This window comes from Ceratotherium simum, chromosome 2, assembly GCF_057802395.1.
Source record: "Ceratotherium simum simum isolate JZ-2026a chromosome 2, ASM5780239v1, whole genome shotgun sequence".
Lineage (NCBI taxonomy): Eukaryota > Metazoa > Chordata > Mammalia > Perissodactyla > Rhinocerotidae > Ceratotherium > Ceratotherium simum.
This window is the reverse complement of record NC_141901.1, coordinates 98,350,042-98,374,239: the sequence shown is the minus strand read 5'-3', so window position 1 is coordinate 98,374,239 and position 24,198 is coordinate 98,350,042. Positions and strand designations below refer to the sequence as shown.

Below are 24,198 nucleotides of genomic sequence, written 5' to 3'. Positions count from 1 at the left end.
GCATCCTTCACTTCACATGCCTGCCCCTCCTCAGGGAGAGGAACAGGGATTTCCTCCTCCTCTTCCTTCAGGTCAGTGGCCTCCCTCTCCTCAGGCAGGCACTTATTAAATGTTTGATCATAGCAGGTTTGGGGAGGATGTGTGGAAACAAAGTACTTTCATTAAATGCCTGGTGCGAGTTGAAACTGGTGCAACCACTTGGCAGCTGAGGAAGATCTGTTAAATTTAATATATACATACCCATCACCCAGCAGTTCCATTTCTAGTTATCTACCTTGAAGCACCACTCTCAAGATTCTGTAGCAGCACTATGTGCAACAATAAGGAGGAACATAAATCTGAAGGACCTGTGGGTTTTGAACCCAGTTAGTGGTTTGGAAGGGTGAGCATTAGCAAGGAGGACATCAGCCACATCTCCAGGTCCCCGGGGATGAGGGATGAGAGGAGAAGTTGCTGATCTGAGTAATGTCAAAAGCCAGACCACAGGCTGTAGACCTTAAGAGCTGGCGCTGGTCCCAGCCAGCTCCAAGGACCCCAGACACCCCAGCTCTTGAACCACTCGTTCACATTCCACAGACATCAACAGCCATCATCTGAGGACCTCAAAGCCTCCCGCCTTCCCCGGGAATCCCTGTCCCCCACCCCTCCACTTTGCAGGACGTGTGTCCACATCTGCCCCCTACACTGGATGACGTGGGCTGCAAGCCTGTTGGTTGGAGGGCAGGGACCACATGTCTTTCCCTTGGTTTCCTCTGCTCGCATCTGTATCCTCAAAGCCCACCACAGAAGTCTGTGCCCAGGCATTCATTTACTTTAAAAAAAATGAATGAACATTTCATTAGCCTTTTTGCCTTCCCTCTTCTTCAAAACACACAAATAGACCTCTCCCAGCCCTCCTTCCATGTCATTTCAGTCCCTGGTGTTGATGGGGGAGAGTCCTCAGATGCAAGGTGGGGCCAAGACTCGGAGATCACATCTCCTTGAACTTGTATCCAGCTGAACATACACACCCTTCCAAGATCAGATTATCCCCTGTCAATCCCTGGGAGACTAGTCAACCCTGAGACCAAGATGGTTGATACAAATGCCTTTGGGCTGTAAAGTCATCCTGGAGTGGCAGATTTGTGCTCTCCTTGTCTTCCCGCAAAAGACCAAACTGTCTGTAAAATCCATCACTGTTCCCATCTGACCCTTGGGTTCCATTCCTACAAATGGGCCTGGGCCTGGACAACTCCAAGGATCCTAGGTGGGTCTCTAGGATTTAATATTATCAATGGTTGGGAGGCCCTTTTTATTTCAAGGTTAGGGGTGAGCAAGAGGCATATTTTGGAGAGATGTGAGTTTTTCTGTAAGATAGTGCTGTAGAAGTGTTTTTATATTTTTCTAGTTAGATTCAAAAAATTTAATTTTCATCCAAATTGAGGTTTGACTGGTTTCACAACTTATATGGCTGATTTCATGGACTCTTGAAAATATGTTCTCTTTCTAAATGTTAAAAGCTTTCCTCCTAGAACATCCGTGGGTGTGCACCTCCCACCGCCCGAGTCCTCTCCTCCTAGTACTGTACGGGGGCAGGGGCAGGGGGCAGGTTTCCCACCGGTTGCCAAGCACACACCGCCTGCTCTATTCACGGCTGCTTGTTCACTTTCTCTGCCCCTCTGCCTCCCCTGCTCCACGTCTGGACCGTAAGCTCTGTGCTCACCAAGCACCAGGTCTATACCTTCACACCGCGCCATCTGCCACACACCACATACGGTTCTGGAGTGGACCGGCATGGACTTGAATCCAGCCGTCACTCCTTAGCTGACGCTGAGAAAGTTACTTAACCTCCGTGCTCCAGGTTCCTCCATCTGCAGTGTGGGAATAATAATGGTCGCTCCTCTGTAGGGACCCAGGAGAGTGCTCAGCATCTGTTCAGTGGTTGTGACACTGTTACACGTTGAGTAAATGAGGGAGTGAAGGAAGGAGCAGGTTGCCATCAGATCTTGGCTTTTTTGTTTGTTTGTTTGTTGTGAGGAAGATCAGCCCTGAGCTAACATCCGATGCCAATCCTCCCCTTTTTTGCTGAGGAAGATTGACCTGGGCTAACATCTGTGCCCATCTTCCTCTACTTTATATGGGGCGCTGCCACAGCATGGCTTGACAAGTGGTGTGTCAGTGTGCCCCCAGGATCCGAACCTGCGAACCCCGGGCCGCCAAAGTAGAGCATGTGCACTTAACTGCTGCGCCACCAGGCCGGCCCCAGATCTTGGCTTTTGAAGGTACCTGAGATGAAGCAATATTTTACTGACTTTCTTCCCCAACCCCATAGTGGATGGTCTATTCCACGGTCGGCTGAGAGTGCGTGTCCAAATCCCCACCACATGTAGGAACCCCTTCCCCACGTCCCAAGCTGACAGATTTTGAGTCTCTGGACGCCACTTTTGCTGGGTGCTCACGTCCTAACGAGCTGTGCCATGCCGTTCTGTACCTACCTGAGTTATTAGATTTTTTTTTTCCTTGAAAGGACCCATGACCAATCTCCTTGTAACCTCTATCTGTCTCACTCTGTTCTGTGGAAATTCAGGAGGTTGAGTCCCGTAATCCCTATTCCTTAGGAAGGTTTTAGATTCATTCATTCGCTCCGCAAATACTCATTAGGCAAGTGTTGTGCCAGGCACGTTAACACTGAGGAGAGTCCTTATCCTCATGAATCCTGTGACTGGGAGGGAGAGACAGTTAACAGTCACACAAATGGGTATCGTCACAGTTTGTGAGAAAAACTTTGAGAATGCTACAGAGAGGAAAACAGGAAAAGTTAATTTCAACATGGGCAGTTAAAGAAGGCTCGTGTAAGGGAAGTGACTCTCAGGTGACACCAGGCCGACTGGTGTGTGGGAGGAGCTTCCAGGCAGAGAGAGCTGTGGGACGTGGGGTGGAGGGGAGGAGTAGATGGGGTTAGAGAGCTGGCCTAGGGGAGGACCTGTGTATGTATAATTAGGGAGTCTGAATTTCATTCCAAGAACAAAGAGAGACCACTGAAAGGTTTTAAGCAGAGGAGTGCCATTGTCCATTGTATATTTATGAAGATACCTGGCTGTTGTGTAGAAGAGACACTGAAGAGGGTGAGGGGATTGCAGGTAAAGGGCAGCTGATGAGGATGGATCGAATCAGGACAGTCACCATGGAGATGAGAAGTGAACAGATGTGAGAGGTGTTTTGGAGGTGGGATCTGGAGGACTTGGTGGTGGAGTCCATGCAGCAGGTGAGGGAGGGAGGGAGGCATTGGGTCGATATGCAGAGAGGAAGCACCTGTACAGTTAGCGTCCTAGCATCCTTTCCAGTTGGACAGTCACCAGCCAGCAATCAAGTATTTTCAATGTTACACCTAGTAGATTTCTAATTAGGCAGCTGGAGGTGCCATCCACTAAGAGGAGGAAAAATGAATTGAAGGGACTTGGTTATTTGATCAAGGGTTTGGTGTGTTGATTTTAATAAACCTTTGAGATACTAGAGTGCAGATGTCGGGCCGGCCCTGTGGCTTGGTGGTTAAGTGCACGCGCTGCAATGCTGGTGGCCCGGGTTCGGATCCCGGGTGCGCATCGAGGCACCACTTCTCCGTCCATCCTGAGGCCGAGTCCCACATACAGCAACTAGAAGGATGTGCAGCTATGACATACAACTATCTACTGGGGCTTTGGGGGGAAAAAATTAAATAAATAAAATCTTTAGAGTGCAGATGTTAAGTTGGCAGTTGGATATAACAGACTAGGTTGGGACATGTCAGCATGTTGTTGGGATTTAAAGCTATGGGAATGTATGTGCTGTCACCTAGACCCTCCATGTGCAAGTGGGAAGTGGGCCCCAGCCGCAGGAGGAAAGCAGGAACGTGTGGTTCTGGAACTCTAGGCGGGGGATGGGGATGGGAGCTGGGCTGGAGTGGGTTTATGAGGCCGCTCTGCATCAACAGTGGGTAGGCTTACAGAGGTCGCATGCAGAGACAGCTCCAGTAGGCTTGCTATGAGGCAGGGCAGAGAGCTGTGTAAGTGGAAGGCTCTGGAGTCAGGGAGAACCAGTCCTTCCTCTTTGTCTCTTATCTAAGTATTCTCCCAACTCGTTCAGTCATTCTTTATACAAGGGTATTTCCAGAAGATCCTATAACTTGTGCATAGTGATGTTTTCCCCCAGAACAGGGTGCTTCACCCAAAATGTGTTCTGACCCAGCAGGGTGGCCTGTTGCTTTCCTTGTTAGATGCAACTGAGCCCAGCAGTCTAGGCAGCCGCCCCCTCTGTTGGCTAGTTCTGAAAGTGCAGTCAGATCAGGCTCTCTGCTCTGCTGTGCAGCAAGTCCCTCTACTCTGTCCCTGTAACTGAGTGTTACCACCTTGATCAGAGCGGGGGGCCCAGGAGCTCTTGAGAAAGGAGCTCTGATCACTAGTTGAGGTGGAAGACAACCCAGCGTGAGCAGGCGAGGCGGGCTTTTATGATGCCCTTAACAGAGGAGGAAGCCAAAACAGGCACGGTGTCATTTCGGTGGCAGAACCCGAACTCCAGATCTCCATACCGTGTCATAGTTTGGGCTGTTAGAGCTATACCATGTTTCTTCTGAATGCTTTGAGATGTTATTTGCAGAAAATCAACATAAGGTGAATGTTTAAATGTCATTATTCTACTATACTTTTGTTTGGGACCATCAAAAAGGCAAATCAGAGGGAGTCAGAGAGATTCATTCATTCTTTCATTCACCAAATGTTTACTGAATGCCTGCTGTATGCCAGGCACTGTTCTGCATGCGTGATGGGGGTACCGTAGTGAACAGACAGACAGACTGCCTGCCCTCACATTCCAGGAGGAAGTGATAGACAGTAAATGAGACAAATAGGGTGACGTGCGTACAGTCTCTTAGTAGTGGCAGGAGGAAGGAAACAGAAGGCGGAGGGGAGGTGAGCTGTTGGGCCGGCGTGTTGGTGTGGCAGTTTTAGTTAGAGTGGCCGGGGAAGGTGACTGAAGACCTGAGGGAGTAGAGTAGCTGGCCGAGCAGAGCTTTCCAGGCAGAAGGCACAGCGCTGAGGTAGGGGTGTTTGGTGTGTTAGGAACAGCGAGAACACAAGAGGACGCCGGGAGACGAGGCAGAGACACGACGGGGCGGATCACCTACAGGTGACCCTGCAGCTCACAGTGAGGACTCAGCTTGTGATCCAAGGAGTGGGGGTTCCTTTGGGCAGTTTTAGGCAGAGCAGTGAAATAATCTGCCGTCTTTCAGCAGGACCGTTCTAGCTGCTGTAGACTGCGGGGGGCAGGGGCTGAAGCAAGGAGACCAGGGAGCAGGCTAATGTGCAAGTCCAGGCAAGAAGAGATTTTGTAGAAAGACCAACAGAGTCTACAAGGACTGACTGGGTTGTGAGTGGAAGTAGTCGAGGATGACGCCAAGGTGTGTGCTGAAACGGAAAGAATGAAGTCAGGAAGGCTACAGAGTGAAAGCTGGAGGAGGGCTCAGTGTGGGACGTGTTAGGTTCAAGATACCTACAGGACATCCAAGTAGAGGCGTCAAGTTGGTGATTGGACATATGGATCTGGAGTTAAGTAAGAGGTGGTGCTGGAGATACAGATTCAGGAATTATCATTACACAGATGGTGTTTAAATTCGTGAGATGAGGTGACCAAGGGGATATATTCACATGGAGAAGATAAGCTCAAGGGCTGAGAGCTGCGGCTTTATTAGTGTGGTGTCCCAGAAGCCAAACGAAGAAACAGTTGAAGAGAGGAGTAGCCTGTGTGTCACACGCTGCAGATGGTCGAATAAGATGAGCTGAACTGACCACTGGAGACAGCGTGGTTTCTCGGATTCTCCCCTGACTTACGATGCGTTGTCTTGTGCTTCCCCAGGTTGTAGCCGATACCAATATAAGCGCCATAGCAACTCAACTTGAAAATATGTCCACAGGCTACCACCTCAGCTCACCCAGTGCTGAGCAGCATCCGGAAGACACAGAGTGAGTATCCTCGATGCAGGGTGCCTGTTACGTGTGTGGGCAAAGCTCAGGGAGCCCTCTTCCAGATCCTGGAGTGTGCTCTCTGAGGGAGAGGAGTGGGACAGCACACATTACCTCTTCTGATGCCGAGAGGATCCCCAGGAAAGCACCAGGGTTTCCGTATTTCTCACGAGGCTTTGTTCCTCGTGTGAGTTCTGGACAGACTGTTGCCACAGGGCCTGCACACGCTGCATCTGGTCACTCTGACACGGTGCCTGTGACTTCTCCCCTAAGAAATCCCACATTTATAGCCCAGGGACACCCCACTTTATTATGCAGGGAACCAGGTTTCCTCAGTTTTATAAGCCAAAATCTTGTTCTGAGGTTAAACCTTGTTAAACTTGCTGGCATTCTTCATTAAGACCAGTCAGTGCAGTTCAAGTTGCTCATTCAAGCAGAGTGTCTCAAACTAGAATGTGCATGAGAATAATGTAAACAGCATATTTAAAAATGCTGATTCCCCTGGCCCCATTCTCAGAGATTCTGATGGGTGGTCTACAGCGGATCCTCCAGGGAAGTTTTGCTGCAGACAGGCAGAGGATGCATCCTTCGAGAAGTGCTGCCTGAAGTTATTCCTCTCAGTACCACCAGGGCCTGGTCACCAGTAGGTGCTCAGTAAATGCTTGGTGACAGATCTGAAGGGTTTATTGGAGGATCTGATGATCACAGCCAGTCCCAACTTTTTCCTGCAAGTTCATCAACTTAAATGACATCTTTGAGTTTGTTTTTCTTCAGGGCAGAATGTTAAACTAAGCTCATTTTACTTTTTTCTAATTATAAAAGTAAGGAATGCATGCTATTAAAATATGACAAATACATGAAAGTATAACATTTTCAAATCACAATGGCCCTTCCCTTAAAAAACTCAGGGCCCTTATAGGAAGAGAGGGTACGTTTGGCGTCCTATGAGGTGCCCATGGGGTACAGAGATGCCCTTGTAATCCTGGTTCCTTTGCTGTGATTCCACAGCTCCTGGCAGGTTGGGAACCACTAGCATAAAGAATTGAAAAATCACTTATTATCCAAATGTTAACATTTGGAGATACATTTTTCGCTAGTCCTCTGTATCAAAGTAAATTAAACCCAACTGAAAACGTGAGATAAGTGGGGCAGCTTCATGTCACGTCTCCAGTTGAGGTGGAGCTGCATTCCTCCCTCCCCCGAGAGCAGGTCTCTAACCGTGAACAGGCGCAATGGGACCGTCTCATGGTTTGTGGCCCCCAGGGGCTCTACAACAAGGGCTTTGGACATCTAGGTCCCCATTTCAATATCCTGGGAAACGGGGGTTGTGTTTGAAAGAGGAAACACGATCAAGTTCAGGTCCAGCCAGCGGGGCAGCACCGAGAGTGTTTACATGGCCAGGAAGTGGTGAGAGGCAGAGCCCGTTCTGGCCGCCATTACCACTCCGCTGTAGGGTCAATTCCTCATTACGTCAGCAGGTATTTACTGAGTGCCTTCTGAAGCCTGGACACTCTGCACCCGCAGGGTTCTGAGGATTCAGACTTAGAGACGTAGGTGAAGGCGTTGCCCCAGTCCTCAGGGAACGCCAGAGCACTAGAAACAGACCCATCAGTCCACGGTCTGAGAGTCGATACATACAGGAGAGCCAGGTTCATGAGAGCTGAGGAGGCACAGGGCCTGTGAGCCGTGGAGAGGGGCATGCCTCACTAGGGAGTGTACCTGGGGGCACCAGTGCTTACGCTGAGTTTTCAAATAATTGGAAAAAGCAAGGGCGGCATTCTAAACAGTTAAGAATTTATATGGCATAGACATTCAGCGATTGCCATGAGTGCCTGCTCTAAACAACCAGTGAGTCCATCATCAGGCAAGTGGTGTCACTGTGAACCAGCTGAAAACCAAGCCTGAAATGAGCCAGGCCAAATTGACGGGAGGCGGGGTGAGGAATATTCTAATCAGACAGAACCGCATCTTCAGAGGTTGCTCATGTCCCAGTTTTGCAAATTTCTCTAAATCCATGACCATGAGTGCATATCGGAGGCTCTGCTCCTCGGATGTGCAGGCTGCCAGACAACCAGGAGTCTGCCAGGGCCCAGACGCGAACCTCCGCCTACACATGGACGACAGGGTCAGGGGTACCGAGCTCCCCTAGGTCCTCACCCTTTGGACAGCCACACCTGGGATGAGACACTGCCTTAGCTGACCTTAGGCTAACTACTTGAGCCCACGTAGGTAATTTACGTTTTAGCCATGTTGTTTCTGAGAGAGAAGACTTCCACACTGGACGAAGCTCTGAAAATCCAAATTCCACGTTTGGAACAATGGTTTTTATCCATTTTGCCTCACCTTGGTTTCTCTCTTCCCTCTGGGACTTCAGCTCTCGTTACACAGTCATGATCCTGAGTTTGTGACAGGCACAGCGCTGGGAATGCTCAGATGGCTGAGATTTAAGGAGTCCCTAGTCCAGTAGAGGAGAAAGATGGCTCAGCAATCCCGAGACGCCGTGAGAGTGCCATAAGGAAATAGGGACCTGGGGCACAGGGAGCACAGAGGACAATGTGGCCCACTCTCCAAGGGGTCAGGAAAGCATCTTATTGGATGGGGGCTTAAAAGAGGGAGTTCCAGGGGCTGGCCCAGTGGCGCAAGCAGTTAAGTGCACGTGCTCCGCTGCGGCGGCCCGGGGTTCGCCGGTTCGGATCCCGGGTGCGCACCGACACGCCGCTTGGCAGGCCGTGCTGTGGTGGCATCCCATATAACGTCGAGGAAGATGGGCATGGATGTTAGCCCACGGCCAGTCTTCCTCAGCAAAAAGAGGAGGATTGGCAGATGTTAGCTCGGGGCCAATCTTCCTCAGAAAAAAAAAAAAAAAGAGGGCATTCCACCCCAGGTGTGGTGAGGGCATCCGGGCAGAAAAGGAGGAGCAGTTTACTGCACTGTCAGGCTGCCATTGCCTGTTGTGGACAGAAGGCCACCTGCAGACTGATGGTCTGCACCAAGCTCAGGTGATGGCATGCCCCTCTGTCTCCATGCACATCCTTCTAGGAGGTCAGGACAGTTTCACTCAGCTTTAACAGTAAGCTTGGGCCGGCCCTGTGGCTTGGTGGTTAAGTGCGCGCGCTGCGATGCTGGTGGCCCGGGTTCGGATCCCGGGTGTGCATCGAGGCACCACTTCTCTGTCCATCCTGAGGCCGAGTCCCGCATACAGCAACTAGAAGGATGTGCAGCTATGACACACAACTATCTACTGGGGCTTTGGGGGGAAAAAGTAAAATAAATAAAATCTTTAAAAAATAAAAAAATAAAAAAAAAATAAACAGTAAGCTTAAGGGTTAAAAACTAGGGCCAGCCCCGTGGCCTAGTGGTGAAGTTCGGCATGCTCCCCTTCAGCGGCCGGGTTTGGTTCCTGAGCACGGACCTACACCACTCGTCTATCAGTGGCGGTGCTGTGACAGCAGCTCACGAGCAGAGTAGAGGAAGATTGGCACAGATGTTAGCTCAGCGCAAATCTTCTTCAAGCAAAAAAAAAGGTTAGAAACTAAGCATATAGAAGGGTGCTTTGACAATTTCAGCATCATGACTTTATTTTTAATTAAACAACAATGTTATGAAAGAGAAACCCGTAAAATTTCATGAATATTGGTCATTAGTCCAGCGTGATATGGGAAATTTACAAATAAGTTTCTAGATTGCTCTCTGCGAGTTTGATTTGATAAAGTGACCTCCACAGTTTCGCAGTATGAAAGTCTCTCTCAAATCTGTGTTCTTCCATTAAAATGAAATTCCCTGCAGTATCACTTCCTGAATTAAACAGCGTGCATTGTGTTTTCAGAACACCTCCACCTAAGATTATTACTTTGGAGAAAGGCTCTGAAGGATTGGGGTTTAGTATTGTAGGGGGTTATGGAAGTCCCCATGGAGACCTGCCAATTTATGTCAAGACTATATTTGCAAAGGTATCTTTTTCCTTTTTACTGTACTTTTTTTTTTTTTTATCAAACCTAGGTGAGGTTTTTTTAAAGTGCTTTGCTGTGCTTTCCTTGGCTGTACCTGGGTGTGTGCATGTATGCTTACTTGATTTGAATCTTCTAGGAAATTCCCGCACCAGACACTGAAGGAATTGTTGCTTTATAATAGTGGAGTCGCAGAAGTGTAATTTTCTTCGGAGCCCATAACACAAGTAGATGCTAAGGGATCTTAAGGAGTGTCTTCTTTCGGCAACACAGGATAAGGAGCAGTGCCAAGCTCTTGGGAAACTGGCCTTGAGAGTCTTGTCCTGGGCCAGACCAGAGATGCGGCCTCCTTAGAGAACAGACACCAGAGGGCTGTGGCGTGGAGCTTTGACCGAGCCCCAGCTCAGTGCAGCACTGGGCCACCCAGCACCAAAACCTCAGGGCGCTGTTGAGCTCACGGCCGTTTCTCCTTTCCAGAACTGCCAAGTGCATTAGGATCAGCCCAATAGGCTACACTAACACTGGATGATAGAGTGTTTTTTAGGAATTAAACGTTTCCGTATATCCTATGTAATTAATACCCAGATCACAGTGTGCATTCCTACTGCTGCCTCTAGGTGGCTCTTAGATAAATTATTTTTAACTTCATTGTGATTTTTAAAGTTGGAATTTAATTTTATTATACATTTTGAAGATCTCTGAAAAGTACTAGTATTGATATTACACCTTTATTCCTTATTGGTTTTATCACAGTCATTTATTCTTGACCCAATTGCCTCCTAGTGCTTTATTTTCCTAGAGAAATGCAGGTCTTCAAAAGAAGTAAGATAGACTCTGTCTCTTTCTAGAAAGCCATACTGTACCCTGCACACAAGTTGGCTCTTACTGAGCAGATCCCATCGCTTATCAGTCAGGCCTGCCCGTGACCCGACATGATCCCTGGGTCACATGTGCTTTCAGAGCACGTTAGAGCCCTGAGATCGCCTGCCTGTGTCCGTGCTGCAAGGGTGCCTGTGAGAAGGGCACGTTATCCCAGCACGCACCTGCTGACCCGGTGGTAGGCTAACGGGGAGTGGGCAGGCAGACTGGAATACTCCGGATGGTGGTGCTGCCCATCTGTATTCTCGAGGTGGGTAAACCACCTACAGACTCTCCCCTTCCCAAGACGACACCATAAGGAGTTGTGATGATCATTCATTGGGGCATTTTTAGACTGGGCTTTTAAAAGAGGCAGCCATGTAGTAAGGATAGTGGAAAGGCTGCAAACTCAGCCCCCATGATTTAGCAAGTTCTGCCTGCTGGCCTTTGCCCCTGGAAAGCCCCTCCAGAGTGTTTGTAGTCACTGCTCACTTCACAACTGCGGGTTGAGCAGCTGCCGTCCAGAGAGAGGACCCATTGGCTCCCGAGGCCTTTTGACCTGGGGCCCAGAGTTCAGCAGGCTGCCCAGCTGTACCTGGCTAAACGTTCATGTAGACGGGGGGCCAGAGTTAGGCCCCTTTTGTCGGGGTGCCAGATCACACAGCTGGGAGTGAAATGGCCATGCATGGCTGGTGGATTTTTGAAAAGAAATCACCATCACATCCCGGTGGGGCCCGAGCGGTGGGGTAGTGAATGGACTGCGGCTCACTCCGCATGCTCTCTGCAAAGGTCCCCACTGGAAGTGCTCACACAGGAAGCACCTGTGTAAGTAGTAACATGGTCATAAATGCTGAATATCCTTGGGATGTTTTCTTTTTTAAGGAATGGACCTTTTTTAAGGAATGGACACCTAAAAATGAAAAGCCCTGAATTAACAAAAGAAAATGTTCTAAAGCCCCACCTAGTGCCCCACTTAGTTGTCTCAATAAAGGAATATTCCAAGGCAAATAATTATTACCATTATTATAATTTAGATATTTCTGTAGAGTTTATTATAATAAGATTTAGTTTGATGACTTTTGCTCCCTCTTTTTTTGTTTGAGTAAACCAATATATCCAAATTTAAAGGTTTTCTGTAGAGAATCAGTAAACCAAAAACTAGCAAATGAGATTTTTCTTTTTTAATGGTGAAGTCTTTCTAAAACAAATTCTGACACTAAGCTACACAGTTCCCCCATAGGAACTTTGAAGATCTAGGAACTATAGGTGCATGTGTTTCACATTTTTTAACCCTGAATATATTCTTAAAAATATTTGTTCAGATTTCTGGATCTCAGATGTCCACAGGTGTGGATTTTTATGTGACCTTTTTGGTGTCCTAAACCTTTAATAATTCTCTTGCTCAACGAAGAAGTTAACTTGGCCCATCACAGTGTTTTTCCCCCAGAATATGAAACATCCCGGCACTTAGGGTGTGCGGGTTTGCGAGACTTAGTCGATCTGATTAACAGGATGTCAGGACCTCCCATTTTCTTTCAGGTATTTAGTTGGAAACTTCAAAATCAATGCGAACCATAGCTCTTAGTCCTTCAGCAGCCAAATTTTACCATAAGCCAACAAGAGATTGGCCTCGAGACCTCAACCACCCTGGAAGTTTAGCGAGTCTTGCAGAGCCTCTACGTCTGGAAGCACGGGTCTGAGCATGCCTGGAGCTTCATTCACTGTACCACCCCCATCACCGAGTAAACGCCTGCTGTCGTACGTTCATCCTTAGCACGGGCAAAGCGGATGGTAGATGCCTACTTGACAGCATCAGGGAAGGCTAAGGGACAAGCTGGGACACACGGCAGGTGTGCACAAGGCCATGTTTCCGAGTTAGTTGGAGGCCTGTCTGTGAACCATCTGTTTCTTCCTTCCCCTGCGTAGTCCACAAATGCCACGTTGAGAAAACGGGAGAGGACAGGCAGGTCGTTGTCAGTAAGCGCGGCAATGCCTGAGCTAGAGCATGAGTCTTAGAAAGTGAAAAAAGCATCCGCGTTTGCGTTACTGAAAATGAAAACTTGAAGAGCTTAACATTCTTTTTAAAAAAACTCCACGGAGGGCCGGCCCCGTGGCTTAGCGGTTAAGTGCGCGCGCTCTGATGCTGGCGGCCCGGGTTCGGATCCCGGGAGCGCCCCGAGGCACCACTTCTCCGTCCAACGCGAGGCCGAGTCCCACGTACAGCAACTAGAAGGATGTGAACCTATGACGTACAACTATCTACTGGGGCTTTGGGGGGAAGAACTGAATAAATAAAATCTTTAAAAAAAAAAAAAAAAAAAAAAAACTCCACGGATATCTGAGGTTTACTGAAGCCCTTAAATCTTAGTATAAAATGTCTACTAAAATCCAGTTACCTAGTGATTCTGATTCTATCCATTAGAGTTAGTTGTTTAGTCCTGATTTAGTGCAGTTAACACACTTTCCTAAAAGAAAGAAGATTTGAGTCAAGTTGCAAGTTATTTAATTTTGCTGTTTTCCCCCAGTATAGACATGGTTTTGAATATTCTTTACTACACTTCTGTAGAGGAATTCTAGATAATTCTCCCGCCACTGCAGGACCTCCCACTGCCGGGACACAGGTCCCCGGAGCATCAGCACCTCTTCTCCCCACCTCTGAGCGAGTCCCTCAGGGACTCGGTGCCTGTGCGCCTTAGTGTCCCCTCTAGTTGGGCATCACTTAAAGGACCCTCTGGCACTAACTTTTCAAGGGATTTTCACAGTTACCCCAACAGATGGAGAAAGCCGACTGTGAATCATTTTCTAGGTCTTGTCTTCCCTTACCAGTCCAAAACATTTCTAGTAATATCACAGCATTTTTAGATACTCAGCTTTAGGAACAAAAAGCCCGAGTCTCACTTGCTTTGTGCTTTTTGAGGAGCCGTGTGTGACTGAGTGTAGAGTGAAAGTAGTCGTTTAGAAACCTACTTAGATGATCAAAGATAAATAAAGTTGGAGCTTTTGAATATGATATGCAAAGTTGCAGAGATGCTACGCTTGTATGTGTTCATGCAGAGAACAGCTTTATTGAGATGTAATTCACAAGCCATACAATTCACCCTCTGGAGGCTGCTTCTTGACAGACCACAGTGCTGACGGCTCACTAGCGCAATGGGACCCGAGATGCTGATGGGCTGGGCCAGGAAGACTAGCACCAGACTCGGTCCTGCCTTTGTGTATTACATGTTCATGAATGTGACGTCATGATTGGGACATCACAGGACAGTCAAGTTCCATTCAGGACTGAATGTTGAAATAAGGTCCTGCTTGTTAAAAGAAAAGTGAATGTCCCTTCTTTTCTACTAGTTTGTTGTTGAAACAATGCATAATTATGGTTACCATTCAGCCATTTTCAAATAACATCCCACTTTTTTCTTAATTTTCTTAATTTAAAAACATTGCCTAGAGTAACTTTCGTTGGTAGCTTTTAAAGTTACTCTTTTAGCATGCACACCAGACACAGGTTAGAGGTTTTAATATTTATTTGAATATAAATTGATTCGCCCTGGGTTAAACTGGAATGTTTCTTGTTTGTAGGGAGCAGCTGCAGACGACGGCCAGCTGAAGCGAGGTGATCAGGTTTTAGCTGTTAATGGCGAGACCCTGGAAGGTGTTACTCATGAGCAAGCGGTGGCCATTCTAAAACGCCAGAGAGGGACTGTGATCTTAACTGTGCTGTCGTGAGCCCGGGGTCCCGATCACGAGGTAGATGATGTTGTAGACTAGCCCTAGGAGGATGACGTTCTGAACGAGGACGAAAAGCAGTCTCAGCTCAAGTCCACCTTCCTTGTTACCATCCTTCCTCTCTCCTCAGGAGGGATGGCTGAGGTTTCACGTAAATTTCCCAAGTCAACAGCCTCCCCAATATTTCCCAGCTTCTGTCTCCTCTTGGTGAGGGTAATTTCTGAAACTTGAATGAGTCTTATCTGTTTTGCATTTAACATCGATGTTTATCAACTAGCAGTCATTGGTTCTGATTATATTTGCTGAAACTGAAGTTAACCACCTCTGGTTCCTCATGCCCTTCCCTCCTCATCCCTACTCACATGCAGGCTTAACGACAGCCTCAGTCTCGTGCAGCGAACAGAAACAAATGTTAAGCAACTTGTCATCTCGCTCATGATTTACTTATGCTAATTGTCTCCTCAAGTACACCAGAAACATTAGCAGTGTAATTAACTTACCAGTGACCCTTGTGATGAAATACCAGATTCGCCTATGGGAAATTACTGTGCTTGCTTCTGTACGACTTATAGTCAAATAAGGCTCAAATTCGTTTCTCTGAATAGATCTTTATACGTTAGTCATTGGTGATTATGATGAGTCAATTTGCAGACTGTAATCTAAAAATTCTGAAAGGCTTCCTAATTGTTTTCTTAGCTACATAAATGCATACCACTGGGAAATGCACCTTATTCTCAACAGGAACATGTTCTGAATTCTGACAATGCTAAATTATGTTCCATTCCAAGAAGTTCACCTGGAGCGGATGGCGTCTCAGTAGGCAAGCATCATTCCCACCCCTGGGTCTTCAGACAACGGGGTGGAAGCTCTGGAGATCAGCAAGTTTTGCCTCAAGTCAGACGAGGTCTAGGTGGCCTTGGCCTTGTGCAGAGTAGAGTAACAAATTTGAGCATGCTTCCCCTTGGCTCCATACCCATCAGCCTAGCAGCACAGACTGCAGGAACGTAGATGGAGTGACGTGCTAGCCACAAAGTGACTGAGCAGATGAACTGAGCCTAGGAATCAGCGCTGGAAACACTTAGATAACGTTTCCTGGTCTCCAGGGAGCATCCCATTTGTTGAAGTTTTGCATGCTAAGAAAGCAACTACAGCAGAAAATACAAGAATAAAGTTGGTTAGGGGCATTCTTATTCAAGTACTCGCAGGAAAAGGAGGGAGACGCTTATCTGTGAATGCTATAGGCTCTTCTGTAAAAAACGTACCATGAAGGATGAGTACCAGGATCAATAATAGAAGTAGTTTGGCATTATTTAACTAAAACACAATGCTGCAAATGGTGCACAGTAATTATCAAAATGTAATGGGCAGAATAGATTTTAATTGAGAATTATCTTTGAGTAGATGTAATCATGAAGTGCATTAACTCTTGTTGGAATATTTTGTGGCTGTTCCAAAGTTTAGAGTGCCTAAATTTTGTGTTGAAAACGTCTTTCATGACTGGTATTAAGTTTTCTGAAATTACACATGGCTTTTGGAATTTCTAATGTATCCAAGATATGCGGTGTTGTTAGGATCTTGTCTCTCAACACATGAGAAGCTATCAACCTCAGAACATTCTATATTAATTGTATCTGCAAGAACACCTCAGGCAGCCAAGAAGAAATGAAGCCTAAATAAAACTTGAAAATGCACCTTAAAATACATATATATATAAAATACTTTTGAAATGTGATTCTGCTTGATTTTGACGGAATGGCCATTAAATACACATTTTGAAATAATACATTGTTGTTGTGTTTCTTTACACATTATCCTTTTAGGTCATGCTACTAAAAGCCTATTGATAAGAAATTGTGATGCTTTATATTCCTTGCTGCCATAAATTGACAGAACTAGTGCTTCTCATAACTGGTTGTGTCTCTGCTTGCATGAATAATTGCCTTGCCAAAAACACTTTTTTGCATCAGAACTTTCTGACAAGCTACGAGGATGTGAAGATGGGAATACGTGAAAGGAGTGGTTCTCTCATAGCCACACATATCATTTTGGCCTCGTTCGGGCCATTTATGTATAGTAATGATGTCACTAATTGGAGTTAACATGAGAGGGAAGTAAACCAGGAAAAATGAAACTGCTGAATGTATGTATAAGATGTTTCCAAAGATTCTAAATAAATGTAGTTGCCTAAGGAGCAAATGGAGTCTTGTTATATATGAAAAAGTTTAATTTCTGGATCTGATTTCGTTTTTCCTTTAGACATTTTGTTCCCTAATAGAAAAAAAAATCCAAGCTTTCACCAAGTTTTCCAGTGTCCTATTAAAGTCTGAGGTCCATTAATAGCTGTCTCATATATTAATTGCCAACTGTGTTGTCTGGTGTTAGAATAGATGCTGTACAGAGGAGCCAGTGTAGTGGTCCAGGGGCGCGTCTTGGCATCACACCACCTGAGTCTGAAGCCGGACTTACTAGCCATATGACTTGTCAAGGTATTTAATCACCCTTTGCTCTAGTTTCTTCAGTTATAAAGGGGTGGGGGTTGGGGGGTTCTAAGCACTATAAGGAGTAAAATCCAAGTAGAACCCTTAGTCTAGTGCCTGGCTCCTAGTAAGTCGGACATAAATAAACATTAGTAGTAAACCTCTTACCCCATTCATGGAGATGGCCTGAAATTAGACACTTAGGCTGCTGATTCATGGTTTCAATCAGTAAGGACCTTTTAAAAAAATATTTCTAAGGGTGGCTTAGCTCTGAACTGTTGCCCAGAATCAGGTGGCAACTTGTGTAGCTGATTATAAAGATGTGGGCTTGAGGAACTAGAGCCTGTGCCATCAAAGGGCCACAGCTGAGCTGAAACCGGGGCTTCCTTTGTCAGCCGTGCCCCTGGGGTAGGGAGTAATGCCAATGCCACGTGCCCACCCTCCTACCTCTGGAACCAGGCAAGGCGCTTCAGTTACCATCAACTGTTTGGCAAGGAATTTTAACCTGGTATGGACCTTGATTCCAGGAATTTGGAACTGCAAACTGCTGGGTTTTTAACCCAGCCACACTTCCCTTCTTCACACCCATCTGCTGTCAGTTCAACCTCCCCCAACAAGATGATAAGCTTTGAAAACAGAGATTAAGTCAGATTCATCTTAATGTTAATTCCATCCAGTATGCTTTTCAAATACTGTATGTCCTATCCTTAGAAGTTTTATTTGGGCCTTTTTTTATATCTTCCATCTCCCTGCTCATGTTCATGTTTTCCTTTACATCAGAGGTCAGCAAACTTTTGGTGTGAAGAACCAAATAATAAATATTTTCAGCTTTGCAGCCCTTTGCAATCTTTGTCACAGCTACTCAACTTTGTCATTGTGGCATGGGAGCAGCAATGGACAATGCATAAATGAATGAGCTTGGCTGTGTTCCAATAAAGCTTTATTTACAAACACAGGCAGGGGGCCAAATTTGGCCCACAGGCTATACCTTGTGCATTATAGGCCGGAATATATTGTAAGACTTATAGTAGTAGTTTAAGATCCTTGTCTGCTATAGTATTCCATCATCTTTGACATTCCTTGGGATGTTTCTGTTGATTGATTTATCTTTCCTAATTTTGGATGGATCTTATTTTTCTGCTTCTTTGCATGCCTGGTAATTTTTTGTTGGATGCCAAGCATTGTAAAATTTGTATTGTTGGGTGGTGGATTCTGTTGTGTTCTGTTAAATAGCAGTAGACAGTTCGTGCGTGCAGTTAACTTACTTGTGATCAGTTTGATCCTTTTGAATCTTGTTTTTAGGCTTATTAGGGTGGGTCTAATGCAGCCTTTAGTTTAGGGCTAATTTTGCCCCACTTTTACGGCATTATTCTGAGAATTCTACCCGATGCCTGTATGTTATGAGTCTTGCCACTCTGGCAGTTGGACACTCTTCACGGCCCTGCCTGAGCTCCAGGTGGCTCTCTCCTGGCTTGAGTTCTCTCTCACACGTGTTCAGTTAGCATCCCACCCCAGACTGCAGGGGCCCCTGCGCAGGTCTCCACAGGCCGCTCTCTGGGCAGCCCCCTCCTGTCCAGTCCTCTGCCTCACAAGGGCTGTCTTGGCCTCCCTGAGCTTTGATGTGTCTCCTCTACTCATGGGGTCTGTTTGGTTCCCCCTTCCTGAGCTGTGGCCTGGACACCACCTCCTGGCAGTAAACTGGGGCAATGTAGACCTTGCCTTGTTTCCCTTCTTTTAGGGATCAAAATCCAGGGCTGCCTCTTGCCTGATGTGTGAAAACTGTTGCTTCATATATTACGTCCACTTTCCTAGTTGTTGACTACAGCGGGAGGGCAATTCCGGTAGCACTTAATTCTTCATGGACAGAAGCAAAAGACCTTTATCTTGATCTAATCAACAGGGTTTAAGATGCTAATGGGAACCAGTTCCTCACAGTGTGGTGATGCGATTTTCTGTAAGCATTTTACACGTTAAAAAGCACTATACCGGTAAGCTCCTTGGTTTCTCCGCTTCGGAATTGACAGCCCATTTGCCTCAGTCCTTCCCGCACCCCTGCCCGCAGCCACCCCCGCCCGGGGGGCTTACAAAGGACCTCCCTTCTCAGGTACTCACTTTATCAGGACTAGAACCTCCACCATCTTGTCACGGGAGGTCACACAGCATCGCCTGCCTTTCCTCACAGCGTTGGTTTCCAAACTTTATAAGCAACTGACGCTTTTTGCCCCCAATTTCCCCCCCAATTTAATATTTATAGTTTTCTGTTAAAGTCCAATCAGAATAGTGAGAATTTTTGGACACAAAATTTTAAATTTAGGTAATAGTTCCAGTTTTATGTCACCCTAGTGCAAACGTTGAGTTTTTGACAGCTTGACTCGCAATCTTCAGAATCTCTTTAAGTCAAGACAAAAAAAGAAACATTTTACTAACTGCACAATACTGAGATAAACTGAAATGTGGAGGAGCAGTGTGTGTGTGTGTGTGTGTGTGTGTGTGTGTGTGAGAGAGAGAGACAGTGTGTAAAAGACTTTCAGCTACACCTGTTCTGGGCAGTGCTTCCGTTTCTGGTCACTTTACAGAGCACGTAAGCTGCTTTGGTCCTGGGTCCCTGAGATTCGCTGTCAAGTGTCAGGACCCATGCTGGGCAGAGCCATACAGGAGCAAACATTTCTTTGATCCTCTTTCTAGAATCAGATTTTTAGAAATGGTGGCAGCCTCAGCATTGGAGTCTGTCCCACCCGCCACCCCACCCCCATTTCTCAGGAGGGAGACACCTGCCCGGGGGAGTGAGTGGCCTGCCCAGTCGCTCAGCTAATCTGCAAGCAGAGGAGTCTTCAATAAACCTCGGTGGAAATGCATCAACTTAGCAAACTACTGTAGAGCATCCACGCGTGGCTTCTAAATTAGCCTGAATTTTCAAAAGCTTGTCTCAGTTCTCCCTAACTTAGCTCCCCAAACAAAGCACTTACAAGATAAACATAAAGGCCAGAAAACAAAGAAAATCTGACATTTTTTGGATGTTGACAGAGAAGGCCTGGTCTATCAACTCCCCATTCATCTCTACATTCTGGGAAGAATTCCCAGGGCAGGACATCCAGGATTCCCTCCTGGTTACGTGTTCTTCTCGAGGTAGCCGTAGCTGCTGACAGGTGCGAGAACTGCTCCTCCTGCCCCGTGTCTTAACGCGGCAGGTGCCCAGCTCTCGTGGGAGAGAGGAGGAATGGTGACGGCATAAAAGGTACCAGCCATTCAGCTCCGCTCAGCTCCAGAGCCGTGTCTCATCTTCCTGGGAACGTCAGGATAGCTGCCTGAAAACAGGCCCCAATGGCCCTCAGACCCTGAGGGATAGGGTTTGCTTATTTTTAAAGGTTGGGGGTAGTGGGGCCAGCCCCGTGGCTTAGCGGTTAAGTGCGCGCGCTCCGCTACTGGCGGCCCGGGTTCGGATCCCGGCGCGCACTGATGCACCACTTGTCCGGCCATGCTGAGGCCGCATCCCACATACAGCAACTAGAAGGATGTACAACTATGACATACAACTATCTACTGGGGCTTTAGGGGAAAAAAAAAAAGGAGGAGGATTGGCAATGGATGTTAGCTCAAAGCCGGTCTTCCTCAGCAAAAAGAGGAGGATTGGCACGGATGTTAGCTCAGGGCTGATCTTCCTCACAAAAAAAAATAAAATTAAAATAAAGGTTGGGGATAGAGATTTCCTGTCTGAATTGTATTAGCCAGGATTCTCCAGAGAACAGAACCAATAGGATGTGTGTGTACATAAATATTATAAGGAATTGGCTCATGCAATTATGGAAGCTGGCAAGTCCCACATCTGTAGTGTGGGCTGGCAGTCTCATGACCCAGGAGAGTCAATGGTGCAGATGAAGGCTGTAAGACTGTCTGCTGGAGAATCCCCTCTTGCTCATGGAGGCTGGTCTTTTCTGTTCTGTTCATGTCTTCAACTGACTGGATGAGACCCACCCACATCATGGAGGACAATCTGCTTACTCAAAGTCTACTGATTTAAATGTTAATCTCATCCAAAAACATTCTCAAAGTTAACACATAACAGTAACCATCACAGACATCATGGGACTTGGAACTGCAACTCCTCTAGGGATGGCCTTGCTGTAGGGTAAGCACAGAAGTGTTCTCTGTCCTTGTTCTCAACTTGTTTGCAGCCCCCTGCTCCCCCACGCCCCTCCCCCGTGTCCACAGCTGTGGTGCAGCCACCATCACCACTACTACCTCCCCAGACCCCCAGGAGCAGACGGCTTGAGGTCTCGCCTCTGCCCTCCCACCACCAGGGACCCCTAGGTATTTGTATACCTAATTAGGTGGCCTCTCCTTGCACTAAGGGTGAAGCCCAGACTCAGCATGTCTCTGTGGCAGGCACTTCATGATTTAGCTCCCGCCTCTGTCTCCAGCAGGAGTATTACACTGGTGTCACCAGATGCTGCCCTGGACAAGCCAAGCTCTCTAGCCTTAGGCCTCTGCACACACTGTTCATTGGCACAGAGGGTATAACCACAGTCAGGCATCAGCAGCGTCACCTGGGAGAAGCAAACATGTGCTCTGCCCCACACCAACTGACTCAGAATCTCTGGGCTGGAGCCCAGAAAGCTGTGTTTTAATGGAGAATCAGGCTCTCCAGCTGATTCTGATGCACACTAAAGGTAGAGAAGCACTAGGCTAGAGCAGCCTCCTCCTCTTCCTTTGGTCTGTGGTCATCTACAATTGCCGCGTTCTTTTTGGAGAACACCTGTGTCCTCTGCCTCCCGTGGCTCGAGACAGACGGGAATACAGGCCTGCTCCCCCACTGCCTTGCTACCTGAGGTCTGTTACACTGAGAGCCAGTCTGACCCAGCTGGCCGCCTGTATCAACATTTATTATCCAGCAGGCACAACCCCCAGCCCCGCCTGCCCAGAAAGCTGTGCCAGCTGCCCACTCTCTCTCTAGGCCCGTGCTTCTCAACCTTGGCCGTCCATTAAATCACCTGGGGTATTTTAAATGCCCAGTGCCCAGGCTACTAATGGGGGAAGGAGGGGGAAGGAGGCGGAAGGAGGGGGAAGGAGGGGGAAGGAGGCGGAAGGAGGGGGAAGGAGGCGGAAGGAGGGGGAAGGAGGCGGAAGGAGGCGGAAGGAGGGGGAAGGAGGGGGAGAGCCAAGAATTTTTTTTAGGGCCGGCCCCGTGGCTTAGCGGTTAAGTGCACGTGCTCCACTGCTGGCGGCCCGGGTTCGGATCCCGGGCGCACACCGACGCACTGCTTCTCCGGCCATGCTGGGGCTGTGTCCCACATACAGCAACTAGAAGGAAATGCAGCTATGATATACAACTATCTACTGGGGCTTTGGGGGAAAAATAAATAAAAAAAAATAAAAAATAAATTAAAAAAAAAAAAAAGAATTTTTTTAAGCTCCCCAGGAGATTCCAGTGTGGGCCAGAGTTAAGAACATTGTTTGAGGTCCTCCCACAAACACCTGGCTTGAGAAGGTTCACACCCAGGAAAGTGCAGCAATTTGCAGACCTGTCCCATCAGACAACATACTCTTCCTGAAGAGGCTGGGGCAGGGGGAGCAGAACTGAGAGTTCAGACCTGGAAGGCTCCTGGAGGTGGTGGTTCCTTAGGCCCTGTTTAAGCAAGCAGGTCCCTCACCTGCTGTACAGGTACAGGCCCATCTTTCTCCCAAGGACAGATCTTGAACAATTTCGTTTCACTAATTTAAAAAGTCCCCTTAAGGTAATTAATGCACCCTTCAGTGTCGCTTTGCATGATGATGTTTGAAGCCATCCATGTGGTCCTTCAGTTGCTAATTATCCATCTTTGGACATAGATTCCTTCCTGGGTACACCTGCCGTTAACTCTCAACCCCTGGGGTGCTGGGTGAAGCCAGTTCACGTGCACATCGCACTATGTGTGTTACAGTATTTATAGAGACTATAATACAGTCTCCTCTGAAACCTCACTTCCTCCAGGAAGCCTTCCCTGACCCCACAGACCCCCGCAGGGTAAGCTGCTGTCCTCTGCTTCGGGTCACCCCCAGCTCCCCCATCACGCCAACTAGACAGTGGGAGAGGGGGTATCTGTTAACGGGTCTCTTGTTCCGGCCACGTTCTGAGCATCTGCAGGAGGGAGACAGTCTCTCACCCTCGCACCCCCAGCACCCGGCACAGTGCCCGGCGCACCGTGAATGTTCAGATATTGGCTGCACTGAAATACGTGGCCAGGCGCTGTGCGGATCCAGGTTTTTATAAACTGTATTGCAATTCTGCATAATAAAACACCGGGGGGAACAAGGAGTCTTCACAACAGCCCTTCGGGACAGCGTTGTTCCCAGTCGTCCCGTCGTTCACAGAAGGGGACACAGGATCGGACCCCTGCCCGCGGTCCCCGGGCGGAGGTGTCCTCGGCCGCAGGGAGGATGCGACCCGGCCAGGCGCCCGGTCATGACCCGTGTCCCTGACCCGTCTGGGGCGCTGCGGGGGGCGGGCTGGGACCCCCGGCGGCTGCGCGGGGCCGTCACGTGTGGCCGCCGGCGGGACGGGGACAGCCGGAGCCCCTGTCCGGGACGAGACGCAGTCACGGCGCCCAGCCCCGCCGCGGCCCGCCGGGCGCCGCATCCTGCCGGCACAGGATGGACCCGGATCCGGGTCGGGGCCGCGCCCCAGCCGGCTCCGGGAGGACTCGGGGCCGCGGCCGCGACGGCGCAGACGGCCGCGCGGGGGCGCCCGAGGGACGCGCGGGGCCCGGGCCGGGGGGGAAGGGGACCGAGGGGGGCGGGCCGGGGGAGATGGGAGGGGCCGGGGGCGGCACTCGGGAGGTCACGTGGGGGGGTCTGAGGCCCGGGAGGGCGGCGGGCGGAGCCTGCAGGGCCCCGTGCACGGGGCGGGCGCGCAGTGCGGGCGGTCACCTGCTGCAAGTGGGCAGCGTCCTCACAGCCCTCGGGGGTGCGTCCTGACTCTGGCCGCCTTCTCTTGTCTTGCAGTCTCCGCTTTTCTGTTAAGCAAATCGCGTCCGTTTGCCTGGCGCTTGACAATGAGTAACGACTTAGAGAGGGGAGCGTGCCAGGGCCAGCGTGTGCATTTCAGACCTTAGGGTCCCCCCAATCCTGCCCCCTTCCAGGACCCGCACTCTGGAGGAATCTTGTTGCCGGAGTTTGTCATTTTACTGTGCGTTTTCAATAAAAGGGCTACTGTAGGATGCACTTAGAGAGTGCCAGAAGATTTAG

At 48.4% G+C, this 24,198-nt stretch overlaps 1 protein-coding gene across 9 annotated transcripts in view; it reads left to right on the top strand.

The window, feature by feature from the left end:
• PATJ (PATJ crumbs cell polarity complex component) overlaps positions 1–16,283 on the top strand; it is a 308,284-nt gene extending 292,001 nt beyond the window's left edge. For 6 of the 9 annotated variants that reach the window (XM_087417183.1, XM_087417200.1, XM_087417192.1 and 3 more), the window contains 3 exons: positions 5,866–5,972; positions 9,799–9,922; positions 14,354–16,283. In XM_087417183.1, coding sequence (XP_087273309.1) covers positions 5,866–5,972; positions 9,799–9,922; positions 14,354–14,500 — 378 coding nt within the window. In that variant the 3' untranslated portion in view covers positions 14,501–16,283. The other 3 variants (XM_087417238.1, XM_087417231.1, XM_087417215.1) reach the window with 2 other exon arrangements.
• The last annotated feature ends 7,915 nt before the right edge of the window (positions 16,284–24,198 follow it).